Here is a 17011-nt window from a genome sequence, read left to right on the forward strand (position 1 = left end):
CCTCCCTGTTCCTCCTGCACACCTACTTCAGTCCCTGAGACTGACTCGGTGAATCTCTCCCAGCCGGACAAACCTAAGGAGCACCAAGTGATCGCACAGGTACTTATCCAGTGGCAGCAGGTGACCCTGAGGCGTAGACTGCCTCATGGAGTATTTCATGCCATCTCAGTCTCACAATCAGATAATCCTCCAGTGGAATTGCGGCAGTTTTTTCCACCACTTTGCTGAGCTACAGCAGCAACTGTTAAGCTTTACACCTGCTTTCTGCATTGCCCTCTAGGGAATCTGGTTCCCGGCAATGCAGACCCCTACCCTCTTAGCTGTAAGGATTATTGCAGGAACCGTAGCGACTTCAATAGTGTCAGGTGGAGTTTTCATCGGTCCTGAACTCAGTATGTAGTGAACCTGTGCCCCTTCAAAACCCTCTTATGGTGGCTGTCACAATAAGGATGACACAGGAACTAACTGTCTGCAATGTATATCTACCTCCAGATGGTACAGTACCCCTGAACGTATTGGCTGCACTGATTGATCAACTCCCTAAACCTTTCCTACTTTTTGGAGATTTTAATGTGCATAACCCCTTGTGGGGTGGCACCATGCTTACGGCCGAGGATCTGAACAGCCTTTTCCAGATGCCAACATCTGGTTGCCGTCTTTTTTGACTTACGTAAAGCACACAAGATTACCTGGTGACATCATATCCTTGCCACATGGTATCAGTGGGGTCTCCAGGGCCCACTCCCGATTTTTATCCAAAACTTCTTGTCGCTCCATACTTTCCGTGTCCAAGTTGGTGCCCCCCCCCCCCATATCCAGGAGAATGGGGTCCTCCAGGACTCTGTATTGAGTGTATCTCTATTTTTAGTGGCCATTAATGGTCCAGCAGCAACTGTAGAGTCGTCCATCTCACCTTCTCTGTATGCAGACGACGTCTGCATTTCGTACTGCTCCTCCAGTACTGGTGTTGCTGAGTGATGCCTACAGGGAACCATCTTCAAGGCTACAGTCATGGGCTGTAGCCCACGGCTTCCAGTCTTCAGCTGCAAAGTTGTGTGTCGTGCACTTCTGTCGGCGTCGTACCGTTCATCCGGAACCAGAACGTTTCCTTAATGATGATCCACTCACTGTAGTGGAGACATATCAGTTCTTACGACTGGTTTTCGACGTCCGAATGACTTGGCTTCCTCACCTTCGTCAACTTAGGCGGAAGTGCTGGCAGCACCTCAGTGCCCTCTGCCGCCTGAGCAACACCAACTTGGGTGCAGATCACTCTACGCCTTTCAATCCTGCCTTGATTATGGGAGTCTGTTTTATGGTTCAGCGGCACCCCCAGTGTTGCGTTTACTCGACCCAGTGCACCACTGTGGTGTTTGCCTAGCGACAGGAGCATTTAGGGTGAGTCCAGTGACCAGCATCCTGGTGGAGGCCGGAGTCCCTCCATTGACAGTCAGGCGTGCACAAATACTGGCCAGTTACGTTGCACACATTCATAGTTCTCCTGAGCATCCGAATTATCGTCTCATTCTCCCAACCACTGCAGTTCATCTCCCGCATCGGCGGCCCGGGTCAGGGCTTACAATAGTGGTTCGCGTCCAGTCCCTTCTGTCTGAACTGGAGTCCCCTTTACCACCTCCACTTGAGGTCCATTCACTTACACCTCCATGGTGTAAACCTTGGCCAAAGCTTCGCCTGGACCTTTCACGTGGCCCCAAGGACTCCATTAACCCTGCGCCACTCCACTGTCATTTCCTCTCGATTCTCGACATGTACCTGGGCCATGAAGTGGTTTACACCGACAGCTCAGTGGCTGGTGGTCACGTAGGCTTTGCGTATATTCATGGAGGACATACTGAACAGCACTCCTGCAGATGGCTGCAGTGTTTTCACTGCAGAGCTGGCGGCCATAGTTCGTGCTCTTGAGCACATCCACTCGTGCCCTGCCAAATCATTTCTCCTGTGTACTGACTCCTTGAGCAGCCTACAAAGCTATCAACCAGTGCTACCCTTGTCATTCTGTGGTAGCATCTATCCAGGAGTCCATCTATGCCCTGGAACGGTCCTGTCATTCAGTGGTGTGTGTGTGGACCCCAGGCCACATCGGAATCCCAGGAAATGAACTTGTCAACAGGCTCGCCAAACAGGCTACACGGAAACCCCTTCTGCAGATTGGCATCCCCATAACTGACCTGCGTTCTGTCTTCGGCCACAGTATTTTTCGGCTTTGGGAGATGGAATGGCATAACAGTACACACAATACACTGCGTGTCATTAAGGAGACTACGAATGTGTGGAAGTCTCCGATGCGGTCCTCTCACATGAAATCACTTGTCCTCTGCCAGCTCCGCATTGGCCATACGTGGCTAACGCATGATTGCCTCTTCCGTCGCGAGAACCCACCTCGGTGTGACTGTGGCTCACAAATGACGGTTGTCCACTTTTTGCTGGACTGCCCACTTTTAGCCGCTCTGTGGCGGACTTTTAACTTTCCCAGCACTCTACCTTCAGTGCTGGGTGACAATGCCTCAACAGAAGCTTTAGTTTTACATTTTATTCGTGAGGGTGGGTTTTATCATTTGATCTAAGTTTTAGCACATGTCCTTGGTCCCTCTGTCTTCTCCACCCTAGTGCTTTTAGGGTGGAGGTTGTAATGTACTGCAGAGTGTCTGGCTTCTCCTGTTTATTCTCATGGTCAGCCAGCCATGGTAATCTGCTCTCTTGTTTTGATCTCTTCTACGTGTTTCTTGCATCTCTCTGTGGTTTCCTTGTACAATTTTGTCCACTTTAGTGTTTGTTGCTCTTCTGTCATTCTTGTGGTTTTCTCTTTTCTTCCAGCTGTGTTTTGTATGTCTCGATTGTTTTACTCCCAACCTTGTGAAATTGTTTTAATGGGAACAAGGGTCTGATGACCTAGCAGTTTGGTCCCTTCCCACCTCTTTTAAACCAACCAACTCTTCTCCATTAAAAGAGCCCTTGCTTGTCATACCAAATATTCAGAAACCTGAAATTTGAAACTGACTTTTTGTTCTGGCCAAGTTGGCAGCACAAGAGTAAGTAACTGAATTTTTTCACCATTATTTGCATATTCAATTTTCTGTTTGATTTTTTCCATGAGTTCATAATGATGTTTTACCTTTTCTTCTAGTTCTATTAAACCACTGTCAGGGATAGTGCTTGCATTAGCAGCCAGCTCAACTTCATATGTATGTGAAATTTTAGTTTTCAAAGCCCCAGCTGCTGATTCCAGTTTTTGTTTGGCTGTTGCTTACCGACTATGCTGAGCAACTGAATGCAGCTTTGCAGGAGATACTGCTAAGCTAGTTAAGCCAGTATTGAGCACAGATTTTTCTGGAGCCTGCACCTTCACATTACTGTCATTTATATAGTCTGGTGATGAGTCGTCACTTGCTTGTTTTTCATTAATAAGTTTTATACAGGTTGGGCACATTTTCTCGCCAGGAATAACGCTAAAGCCTCTCATTTTGAAGGTCTTTGCCTTTTCTAAAGTAATTTCATGCAATCCAGATGAAACAGATTGTTTATGGCACTTGAAGGGATCACAGCAAATTTTCTTGCGTAGAGAGAATCTGCGCAGGTACTTGTCCTTGTGTTTAACACACGCACATGAAACACTTAAATCACAGAATGAATGACTATTGCTTCGTCATAATAAAAGTTCTTGTTCTTCACTAGTCAGTTCATTCACACAAGTCAGGACATTATCACACATATCTTGCAGATACTTTCCAAGAAAACACTGCCTGCTTGAACTTTCCGTACTACTTCAGTCATAAAACCAATATTTGTCGTAAATAATTCAAAAGATGATTGGTATAACCTAAAAAGTAATTAAATAATGAAAAATAATTCTATCCCATTGTTTCATTACAAAAGTATTTCACATTGTTATTGTAACATTAGGGGACTTTCGGTTTGGAATGAATACTTAAAAACTGCAACAATTGAATTTTTAACCAGTAATTGACTCTGGGTACGACTCAGTACAAGACTCTGGGTACAACTCAGTACAAGAGCTCAGAACTGCATGCTCGGTGAATACATGACCCAAAACAAAAGGAACCAGATGATGCAATACATGTTGTGGCAATAAAGCAGTGTTCTCAGATATTATTGTTTCCTAGGGAATTTCAGTGTAACCAAATTCAGCAATTCAGTGGTGACATGGTAGTCATGAATTAGCAGCTTCAATATATCTTGTACTGTAATGTTGTTTTTCACACTTCCCATTGTTTCTGCAAACTGATTCTTTTTGTGTGACATAATGGAATATTTATAATAATATTGTAAATTTTCAAAAGGTATCTATGAGGGGTTCTACCTTTAAAAAATTATAATGTCCATCCATGGATTTTGTTTAAAAGAAATTATTTACAATTTTTTCTGAGATGTGTATGGTATATATTCCCTACAAGAAGCCTGACTATAAAAATATAAACCTTCCTCTTTGGGGGGGGGATCAAGCTTCCACTGCAAAAACTGTAGGAACTATTGCATTTTTAAATTACAAAGTAGCTCATCTATGAAAGCCTGAATTCCTGAACCTATACAACTTCTTTTTATCATAAGTGAAAAAGTAATTGACTTTCAACAGTTACATTTTGGAAATGTGAAAATATACACATAAACTTGCATTACACAAAATTTCAAGGATTTGCGTGATGATGGGTGTCATTTCCTAAAATTTCTGGATGATTTGATGTGGAATCCCGCTCTTGTTTTTCCATTTTAGCGACAACTTGATGTGCTTCAGGCACAAAAATCAAATTGTCGAGTCCTAAATAAAGTAAAGAAATAAAATTAACTATCATTCAGCTTCACAAAAATTACGTAGCAGTCTCGAGTACAGTTAAATGGTTAAATTTAGCAATGTACCTGTCACAAACAGGTTTAAAATCACCAAATAAAAAGCAAAATGGACATTTAAAGACTGCAGACATAATCAACAAAATTTCAAATTTAAGGTGCAATTTTTGCACCTTACCCAAAGAGACACCAAAATGAAAATAAGTTTCTCTAATAGAATGAAATATGCTCTGTTGAGGGGTGTTAATGAATGTAATGTGGTAGGTGTCCATTTTGAGACACATGACTTTGAATGCAGATATATTTTGATACATTCATGTTTTTTAGCAAATTTACAGGATGGTAGCACAGAAATTAAACACACAAGCCAGACCCAAATGTGTGATGTACTAAACACCCCGACAGACAGTAGTTTGGCAAAAGACTAGGGACATAACACACTTTCTCCACTACTTATGCCTCGTTAAAGTATGGGACAAATTTCTCGTGACGTGATTTGTTGCCCTCTTTGAACTTAGATTATGCCAAATGCATTGCTTTCTGAACTCTACTTCCATCATTTGTGTGTAGAGCACAAGAAGTTGTACCACTATACCCAGAAGCAACAGTCTAGCTCTTTTACATTAGGAACAGTGGAATGCCAAACTTGAAGATTTCTTCACGACTTTTTGGTCTCTGTAAAAGTGGTCTTCACAAAAGTGGCTCTAGCACCTCAACTAAGTTACAGGTGAGCCTGAAACTTTGCATAAGTTCATGTAGTGCCCTCAGTTATATACTGTACATATTTCATCAAAATTGGAGATGGCTGTGCTGGGAGCATGTTCTAAACTGGGACACTTGACATGGAATGACCCCACATTATTTTTAAGTGGGTATTACTTAAGTATAGTGGCTGGAAGAACCATAGTTTTGAGGGCATTACAGGAGTGTCCGATTACACCTGTCTTCTTTGACCCATGATGCCATCAATATGGCGGAAATGGCTACTTCCAGCTTATACAAAATGACTACAATGATGTCACTACATACACACACCAATAAACGCGAACAATAATAAAAATGACAAAATGATGACTCACTCCAAAAATAAAATGAAACTTAATGGGACAACCATGGAAAATTGGGCATTTAGGGCGGGGACAAGCTAAATATACACCAGTGAAAAAACACGGCACAATCTCAAAACAAATAATATAAAAAATTAAATTACTAAATTCCACTACACCAACAGGAATTGGACATTTTCCTCGACGTATATAGCTCGGCCACAGATTTTATTTTATTTTTTTTTTTTTTTTAAAGAAAAAGAAAACACCAACACCTACAGTCCCAAAAAGTGGAATTGGAAACTTCCTTTGATATATGCAGCTCAACCACAGCTTCCAATACCAAAAAACCAACAACTACAACTCTGAAAAGTGGAACCAAAACCAACTCAAAAACCCAAATATCCCATATTCGCGACATCAATTAAAACACAACTGACCTTCCATAAATATACAACACACAAAACATCATAATCACTATAGAATAAAACCAAAACAAATATTACTTACCAACAAACGCCTCTGAGACACACACACACACAATGCCACATGTCCATGGTGACCAAAAATCTGCAGAAGCTGTATGATAGTCATTGTACCATCACCTATCTCAAAACGTAGCGATACCCTCATGAACTTAACTGCCTTATCTGTACCTAACAAAAAAAGCAATAAAAAATGAGTTATTTCCCCACAACAAACACCAAACTAATCAGGCCCAAGAAAAGCGCCAAACACATAAACAAAACAAACCTTAATAACTCACTGAAAACACTTCCTCAACACTCGTTATAGCAACAAAAACATAAACTCAGAACCACGTTAGCATGATGACAACAACAACTCAAATGAACCCAATACCACATGTTAAACTCAGCATGTCCACCTCCACCTCTAGAGGGCACCATCAGATATAACAACACAACATCTACAAACACAACCAACTCAAAAACTCCATGCCGTAGTGACGTCACACACCACAACACTATTATGTCAAGGGTCAGAGCAGACGGGTGAAATCACACACTTCCATTGACCCTTTTTGAATGGATGAGTACATGATAATCAGCAAAAAATATAGTAGTGGTAATACAGGACTAGAAAATAAGAATATGTGGAACCAATATGAATAGGGAATGCGTTACAATTACGGACATAGACTAGAACCCAACACTCACAACAGTAGTATAAGTTTATGCGCCTGCTAACTCCACAGATGATGATTTTGGGAAAAATATTTAATGAGATAAGATCTTCAGACATTTAAGGGAGATGAACTTTTATTTGTGATGAGGGACTGGAATTAAATACTGGGGAAGGTAGGAAGGGGGGGGGGGGAGGGATTGGCATGAAAGAAGGTTGTATATGTGAAAGAATCCTGGAGACACCAGAATGCTGCCAGTAGATTACATAATGGTAGGAAAGAGAATTAGAAATCAGACTTTTTTTATATTCAGAAATTTTCCTCAAGCAGACATGGACTGAGTCCATAGCTCTTGTTTATGAACTCCAGATTAAAACTGAAGAATATACTTGGGAAATTCAGGAGATAGGGCTGGGATAAACTAAAAGAACTAGAGGTTTCTAAAAGATTCAAAAAGAGAATTAAGCAACAATTGGCTGGAACAGGTGAGTGAATACAGTACAAGTCAAAGAAAATAATGAAAGCAGGAAGTCAAATAGGCAAAATCCAATGGCCAGTAGAAATTCTTGTATAACACACAAACATACTGAATTTTTTGTACAAAAGGAGAAAATATAAATATCTAGCTGGAAAGAGGAATTGACATCTAAGGCATGAGGTTGGCAAGTAATAAAAAATAGTGAACCAGGAATGGCTAGAGGAGAAATGCAAAGCTGTCGATGTATGTGTGATTGTGGGAATGATAGAGGTCACCAATAGGAAAATGGTGGAAACCTTTGGAGAAAAGAAAAGGACCTGTATCTATATAAAGAGCTCAAATGGAAAGCCAGTACTAAGCAAAGAAGGGAAGGCTGAAATGTGAATCAAATATATAGAACTGTTCAAAGGAAAGTAACTTCAAGTTGGTATTATGGAAAGCAAGAGGAAGTACATGAAGTGATGGGACATGTACTGCTAGGAGAACTTGACAGAGCACTGGAAGACCTAAGTCGGAACAACTTCCTTGGAGTAGATAATATGCCTTCTGAATTACTGACATTCTTGGACAGCCAGCCATGGCTATATTATTGTGTCTAGTCTGCAAGATATATGAGACAGGTGAAATAACCTCAGGACATTTATGGTAAAATGTAAAGCAAGTGGAAGGCAACATTGGAGACAGGTTTGGGTTCCAGAGTCATGTTGGGACACACAGGGCAATACCAACCCTGTGACTTGACTTAAAAGACAGAAGCAAGTAATGCAAATCTGCCTTTACATCATTTGGAGAATTTAAAAAAAAGAAAAAAGAAAAAAGAAAAAAAAACCTTTTGACAGTGTTGACGGGAATAAATTTTTTGAAATGCAGAAGCTAACTGGGATGAAATACTGACAGCAAAAGGTTATTTTCAACCTGTACAGAAACCAGACTATAATTTTAAGAGCCGAAGGACATGAAAGGGAGGCAGTAACTGAGATGATGGTGAGAGAGAGCTGTAGCCCATCCCCTGTGTTTCACAACATTTATGTTGAGAAAGAAATAAAGTAACCCAAGGAGATATTTGAAAGGGAATAGGCTTCAGTTGAGATTACCAGTGACATTTTAATTCTGTCAGAGACAGCAAAGGACCTGGTAATCAGTCGAACAGAATTGATAGTGACTTGAAAAGAGTTTATAAAGAGAATGTCAACAAAATTAAAACAAAGGTAATGGAGTTGAGTTGAATTAAACAGGGTGATGCTGAGGGTATTAGATTAGGAAATGATACACTAAAAGTCATGGATGAGCTTTGCCATTTGGGCAGAAAAATAACTGATGATGGCGCTGAAGTAAAGAGGATATAAAATGTGGAATGACTATCGAAAGAAAAGCATTTCTGAGAAAGAAAAAATTATTAGGAAGTGCTGTTTGATAATGTTTGTCTGTATATAGCATGGCTCTATATGGAAGTGAAAAGTAGGCAGTAAGCAATATAGGCATGAAAATAATAGAAGCTTGTGAAATATAGCGCTGCCAAAGAATAATGAAGATAGGATGAGTCACTCACATAACTAATGATAAAGTACTGAATTGAACTGCGGAAAAGATAGTATTACATCACAATTTGGCGAAAAGAAGAGATCGGTTGATTTGGTATATTCTGAGGCACCAAAGAATAGTCAGTTTGGTTATGGAGTAAAATTTGTAGAGGAAGACCTATGTTTGATTGCAGTAACCTGTTTAAACTGGATGTAGGTTGCTATAATTATGCAAAGGCTTAACAGGGTAGAAAATGGAAAAAAAGGTGCATCAAACCAGTCTTCAACCCGAAGATCGCAGTTTTTGTTCCCAATTCCATTCATAACATACATGTGCCGTGATCAGTGCACTCGTGAGCTTGCGTCGATTGCAAGGAAATGGAGCTGTGCTCAGTGCTCCATGATGTAGAATGGAATAGGGAAGGACACTGTCTGAAGAAGGAAAAAAAAAAAAGGTTAAGCACCCGGAAAGGGAGAAAGAAATGAAATTCCACAAATTGAGACGGTTTTTGATGTTACTTCATTGATTACCAAATAGTCAAACTTCAAAGAACTTGACAGTATGAGCCCACCTATCAGTATGTCACTGCACTCCATCTGTCCTGGATGCATGCACTAATTCATTGGAAAGGGTATAATAAAGCCATAGTATCTTCTCCTGAGCCAAGTCGGCCCACAACTTTTGTAACTGGTTCGTGATGTCCTTGGTACTGGCACTGGATCAGAGTTGATGTCTGTTACATGTTTCATCAGGGTAGGTCTGGGGATCTTGCTGCCCATGTGAGCACCTTACCATGCCGGCAGTTTGTGGAAACACGTGTCTCGTACGGACAAGTATTGTCGTGTTGAAAAATGACACCGAGATACTGTCACAAGAGAGGTGACACGTGAAGACTGTGTATGTCCGTGACATGGCATTGTGCCATTTGACTTCCTTCAGTCACTGCCAGCCATGACCTAAATCACACTCAGTCTCTCTACACTGTGACACCAGGAGTAAAAGTACTGTGCCTGTCCAAAACATTGAAGACTGGACCTCTCGCTAGGTTGCCGCTATACTTGCCAAGGATTATCCAGCATACTACACTATTGCAATTTTTTGCTGAACACAATACAGTGCCATTCAGCAGCATCTGTACTTTCCAACCACAGCACCATCGAAACACGGCCATTTTTGTGGTGTTATTGGCAGCCTGTGCGAGTAATTCCCTAGTCTAGCTGCCACTAGCCTCCAACCAGTGGTGGGGGATGATGGAATATTGCAGGGAGTGCATTACGTGTTCTTGGGTGGTAGGCACAGTGTGAAGGGGTCGTGATGTGCTCCATGCACAATATGGTGATCCTACCATGTGGTGTCGAGACATGATCGACTGGGAGCTTGACGATGCATATGCCTGCCCTCCTATTCCCATGCAATCCGACATTCCCATGCAATTCAACATCGGGATGCTGTCACACCTGAATGCCCCACACATCTGGATACTGCACGATTTGACCAGCTGGCCAAATGGCGACACACAATGAGGTCCCTATCAGACTCTTATCAGGTGCTGATAATGCTGTCTCACAGGCGCATGTGGCATCTCCGTGTCCTTCAGTGGTCGCTAAGTCTGATGCTGTTCACTCTCCTTATTTATCCTACGAGGCATGGTAACAATAGTAAACGTGAACAACACTAGTGCACTCCAGTGGCTGTTCTACCTATCACAGAGAACTGCAACTTTAAATCATTTACATACCTGCTTATAGTGTGTATGAGTAAGAAGTTACATTGATATCAGACCATGTCTTCTGGGTGCTTAACTCCTTTTGTCAGGCAGTGTAGAACAGGAAGATGGAAAATCCAAAGAGGAGAGAATGAGTGCAGGTTGAGTGAAGTTACAGTTACTGGGCAGGGGTCTGTGTGGGACAGGGAGATTGGGGGTTTAGAGGATTGAAGGATAAGTTGCAAAGACAATCCCCATCTATGTAATTCAGAAAAGCTGGTGTTAGGAGACGATTGAAATGGTTTAGGTTGAGAAACAGTCATTGAAATCAAAGCAAGTTCTGAGCAGAATTTTCTGTCATTGAATGCTCAACTCTGTCCTCTGCCATGGTTTGGCTCTGGTTATTAACTTGACTGGACAGCTGTTTGGTGGTATTGTCCACATGAAATACTGCCATAAGTTACAGGAGTACTGTTATGTGATAAGACTGATTTCACAGGTGACACTGCCTCTGATAGGATAAGATGTGCCTGTGATTGGGCTGCAGTAAGATGTGCTGAATAGATGTATAGGACAGTCTTGCACCTGGGTCCTCCATAAAATGTGACCTATGTGGCAAGAGATTGGTAGTCAGTGCAGCATAAAGATGGACTAGGTAATTTTGTAGATTGGAGAGTATCCCTGAAGGAAGGATGCAAAAGATTGTGGCTGACTAAAATTTGATCTTCTCGTGACCAACTCTAACGAAGGCAAGTATAAAACAGTGTTTGAGAAGTGTGTGAAACTCTGTTGCAAACTTCAAGTTGTGTGGCATTCTCACTAAGACATGGTAACAGTAATAATGGTGGTGAAGATACTATCATGAGATCCACCAAGTAATTCAAATTAAATGGCTGATAGAATTAGTTGAAACACAGTTTTATCTAAAGTAAGTGCCGAAGAATAGTATCTGTTTCATAGAGCAAGTTGTTTTATGTTGTTCTTAATGAAAATGGTAGTGCTATTACTAGAATCAGAGAGTGTTAAAATCACTGATTAGGCTCAGGGTGTGTTCATAAAGTAACACAAGTGGTGTTGTAAAAAAAAAAAAAATATTCAAGATATAATTACAAAGCCAGGGCAGAAAGGCGGTCTGTATCGGTTGTAATGTCATCTGTCAAATTGGACTAATGCTTGTACGTGACTGAGTTAGATTGGAAAATGTGTCGTCATAATTACGTTCAGTCTACATCACTACTTGTAACAGTATGTAATTGTGGATCTGTAATTGTTGACAACTGTGACATGGCGTTTGATCAGTGTGCTGATGACAGCTGCACTGTCAATTGAAATCTAGATCTGCAATGCAGTTAAAAGAGAGAAGGCTTGCTGAATCAGTTGATTTGTATCAGTATAACTCTTGCCAAGTTTGGCACAGAACTTGATCACATACCGTTGTTCAATCATTTACTCCATTACAGATGAAGACACGATCTCGGAGATGAGTTTCACTGAATGAAAAAGACGCTGACACAACCACTGCTCAGACCAGACTGACTTGGGGTGCATTGTGAACCTGGTGCATCCTCCTCTCTTCCTCCTTCCCCTTCAGAGTCTAGCCCAAATGATCCAAATGCACTGCAACACACGGTCACTTCACAGTGAAATCACTTGAAATACTTTATGGACACTCCCTGTATACACATTGCATCTCAACAGCCACTAATTTGAATGGTCATAGAAGACAATCACAATGTGTTAGTAACACTTCAGAGTGGCAGAAAAGAAGTGAGGAAAGAATCCAAATTTCCACATGTTGGAAGAAAGTAGTTAACTGTTGGCAGCAAGATCATTAGAAATGGTACCTGGTGGAACACACAACCGAAATCAAGGCTACTGAGCAATTTCTTATCTTTCTCTGAAGTGAAATTGCTGCAACTGTGGGACTATCCCTCTCATTCATACCAACAGACTGGGGGTTGTTATGACTATCATAGTGAATTGAACAAGATTATGTTTGCTAGTATACAAGGCGATACAGCTAAGCTATTCTTCCCAGTTGTTTCTTGAACTGTTAAAGATACCATAATTCTATTTTCCCTGAATGAATTATGATAAATGTCTTCACTAAAGGATGCATATTCTCTCTGCATAACTATGTTAGAGATATTGGTATCAACTTTGCTTTTTCAGGTAGAATTATATTAATTTCTGCTGCTAGTCTCATAGTTCTAAATGATGAATTCAGTGACACTTCACTCTTCAGAATCTGATTAGTAGTTTTGGAGAAATTACAATATTTGGAACTTAGGATATTTCTGTTTTGCACTGGAAACCAGTTGTTACCTCATGTAGAAGTTCGCATTGTTATACAGAACTGTCATGTCAGGCTGATGGGGTGCTTTGGCTTGATGCATCTAAGGGAGACTACTTAAAAAATTGGAATAGTGGAGAAAAGTTTGATTTAAAACTGATACTAATAACACTAGGCTATGATGATTTGACTGACACATGAATGGGAATGCAAAGAACGTATCATGTAAGGATGGTTTGCCAGTTAACTATGGTGACATTTTGGCTTTTGTTCCTGCCAGAGCTTTAAAAGAAAGATGTATGTCAAAAATTACATAGATTTGTAATACAGGGGACTGAGTTATAAAGATTGGTAAATAAGAACTTTGTTTTATGAATTTGATGTAAAGATACATACTCACATTGCAGAATTACATCAGCAACAGTAGCAGAAAGGGTATCACAAAACAACTTGATCATAAACTCTTCTCTAAAATTCCATTTATATCATGAAGTTTTTTTTAATGCTGACCATCTACTGCAATAAACATTGTTGTTTCTGGTGTGAGGACTCGTAGACAGACAGATGAGATTCCTTTGACGTCATTGCATGTGCTGCTACAGTTTTGTGTTTTAAATCCTGTTAGATCATCAGAACATATGCATGGGCATAATCTTTGAGTTTACCACAGAGAAAAAAAGTCTGATGGTGTCAAATGTGGCAAATGAGCAGGCCATCTGATAACACCCACATGTCCTATCCATTGACCAGGAAAGAGCTGGCTGAATGCTTTCCTAGAACCAGATGTTCACTCTACAACCTCTGATGTTGAACCTGCCTCGGCCAGCATGGGTTCTCAACTACTTACAGAATTCTGTGTGTTCTCTGCAATCTTGTTGCTTAATCTGCTGATAAAGTGACTCGTGATACAGATGGAAGCTGTGTGGGTGCAAAATGCAAACACTAGTCGGACTTACTCCGGAGGCACTCACAATATATTTTCACCTAAGATGTGGATTATGAGCAACAGATGCTGGAACATTTTGTTTTCTCCTTACCCTCTGCCTAATATTCCAGTGCCCTTCCAACATAAGCTTTTTGCACATTCGCTGAATTGTCGTTCTTGTCAGTCACTGTCAGTCTGGATATCTTTGCACGTACAACTTAACTGTTTGCATTGTGTTCCATCTGCATTAAAGCAGTAGTATATCCAGTTTCTCTTGGTTTTTGAAAGGCTTTTTATTTTTCCTCCTAACAACCAACACTCAACACATGTAAATGACATATACAGAATGAAAGTGATATTTCTTTTTTGCTGCTTTTACACAGGTATTGTAGTGGTGCAAACAGTCTGTTTCTTCCGTATCTGGCATGATGTTTTTCCTTATTTGGGTACAAAGTTACCAACTTCCGTATGAAACAGCAATCGATTTAATGTTCAAAATGGTCAAATCTTAAGTTCTAAATGTTTTAATTGCTCCAAAACTGGTACTCAGATTTTGAACGGTAAAATACCATTGAGCTTGTCTCTCTTAGAATTACAATATTAGGATTTTCATTTTAAAAAGTGAAGTTAATACTTATGTCTCTGTAATAAATATATTTATGCAAAGAAACTGCATATTTTTTAATGAGAACCTCCTCACAATTCATCTAGGTGAAAACAAAACTAAAAACTATTAAATGGTTCCTGAAATACTGGAGCTGATCAGCTTAGCTGAATCACCATCTATAATGTGGTTGGCATGTAATATGTCATGTGTGGTAGTTATGTAGGACATGTTTCATATCGTTGATGGTTTTAGTATTAGGGTTGATTCTAATTTATATACCCAACAGGAATGTAAGTACATGGTGCAGCCAACCTACGACAAATCTGAAGTTCTGTAATTAATGAACTGTCATAGGCTGTCAAATAATTTGTGAAAAACAGAGTGCCCAATAATAACTAGTGCAATAAATGAAGTCTTGTAAATGAAGACTAATCCACTCGAAGGAGACTCCGAGTAACAGCCAAGGCCATAGTATGTGCAGTTGTTGCTATTCTCATCAGTGATACCAGTAGGCTTCTGATAAACGATCTAGTGTATCTCTGTGTAGCAGATTCTGATGTTATTGTATGATGCTGGGCACAGGTAGTGCTGATGCTCTAATGCAGGTTCAACATCAGAGGTTGTAGAGTGAACATCTGGTTGCTAGTGGAATTTGCTCTTTTTGAAGGGAGTGCTACCTAAATATTATCATCAGTGTCACCTATGCTGAAGTCCATATCTGTATATGTGAAAGCAATTAGATACCTACCCCTTATAACCAGCCCATTGGGTTGCTAGTGATCTGGATGGTATCTGTATTGATGAATGCATGTATCTCCACTGGTGCCGTTGGAATAGTGGGTGGCAGTTACTGTGTTGGCACTCTGTCCTGCAGCATTGGTGGCAGCTGTGGTACAGTGGCTGTATCTACAGAGATCAAATGGCAATACGGGACATTCAAAACCTAAATGCAGAAGATGACAATAACAGCATAGTCTGAAGATGCCCTCATTAGGTTCTGTGCAATATATCGCCCCACACTCGTTCACCATTATACGACTGACAAGGTGGTTAGTGGTTACAGGCACACACCGTGACTAGACCTGCTTTGCGTTTCATATTGAATGCAGGCAACACAGTAATGCCCATACTACTATACAAGTTCTGACCTCTAGAAAATTAGCCAGGGCTTTGTTGTGGCCAAAAAGGAATGATGGCTGACATGCAACTGGTACTGTTGGGAAACATGGTGTTAGTAATGCCTACCCAAAGTCCTCACCCCTCACACTGAGCAAGCAGATGTACTCTGTAACATACCAAACACTCTGTCCCCCCTTTTCCAACCCAACCACTCTGTGCTGTGGTTGAAAGTATAGTTCTTGTGAGAGAAGAGAACTAAGTAAATTGGAACAAGATAAGACTTGTCATCTTCCCTTACAGCAGAAATGAAAACTTCTCAGAGGCACTCATAATATGAAAGTGGATGGTGATTTGAGAAATCCTGCAGCACACTCCATTAGGCAATTTCAAATAATTGGTAAAAATACAGGGTGAACTGAACCTTCGTGCGCAGGATGTCGGCTTCATCCCGTAACGTAATGATGTGGCATTTCTTGTTGTGTGTGTGTGCAGACAGACAGAGACCAGAACAGTGACAGTACTTCTTATGAGGCTATGTAAGTTGTGGTGACAGACTGATCTGTAGCATAGTCTCAGGTCTGTTTACATTGGAAGCTAAGTTTGGTTGTGACTACAAAATCTTAGCTGTGCTGCCATACTGATCTGTAGTGTAGTCCAAGGTTTAGGTTAGGTTGTAAGTCGAGAGTTTTTTTAATTGGTGAAGTGGTATTGAATGCTTCAGTTAATCCAAAATACATTTATAAGATCGTGAACGTGATTCACTGTGGAAGGAAGAGATAAGCATCTGGAAGATGGAGTAGCTTATCTAATATGGAAATGGAGTAAAATTAAATTTATACAGGAGAATAAACTCTTAATTTTATCATGTAATAATGCATTGTGTTTTGTTTCTTATAGAGTACAGCATTGGCCATAGGATGGTGCATGAGCCAGCCATTTTTCCGAAAGTGCATTCTACCATCTGATGGAAATAAATTTGATAAAGCAGGAATTGCTCCCAATTTGACAAGAACGGTATTTGCTCAGCCGAGTACTGGAATAAATAAAACTAACAGAAGCTTCAGTTATGAAGTGACAAGAAGTACCATTGCACAACCAATTGTTGGAGTAGTTAAAAAAGACAGTCTCTCCACTCAGACTACAGCTCACAGAGTTGAAAATAGTGCACGCAGTACACTAACAGTGCAAGAGGTAAGAAAGTGCACACTATGTTCATAATCTGTTTCTTTACATATATTTAATGAAATCCATAGTCATTATATCTTATAAGCAGATTGGAATCAGTCAAGAGTTACAAGCAATTTTGCTCACATTCCTTCTACTTTGTATAGTGTGGTCCAACTAAAGGC

At 40.5% G+C, this 17011-nt stretch overlaps 1 protein-coding gene across 1 annotated transcript in view; it reads left to right on the plus strand.

Moving 5' to 3' along the window:
• LOC126471470 (uncharacterized) overlaps nt 1-17011 on the plus strand; it is a 45058-nt gene that overhangs the window by 15168 nt on the left and 12879 nt on the right. The window contains exon 2 of the mRNA XM_050099667.1: nt 16560-16853. Within this exon, the coding sequence (XP_049955624.1) occupies nt 16560-16853 (294 nt within the window). The remainder of the gene's footprint in view (nt 1-16559; nt 16854-17011) is intronic.

Source organism: Schistocerca serialis, chromosome 3, assembly GCF_023864345.2.
Source record: "Schistocerca serialis cubense isolate TAMUIC-IGC-003099 chromosome 3, iqSchSeri2.2, whole genome shotgun sequence".
NCBI classification, from domain to species: domain Eukaryota; kingdom Metazoa; phylum Arthropoda; class Insecta; order Orthoptera; family Acrididae; genus Schistocerca; species Schistocerca serialis.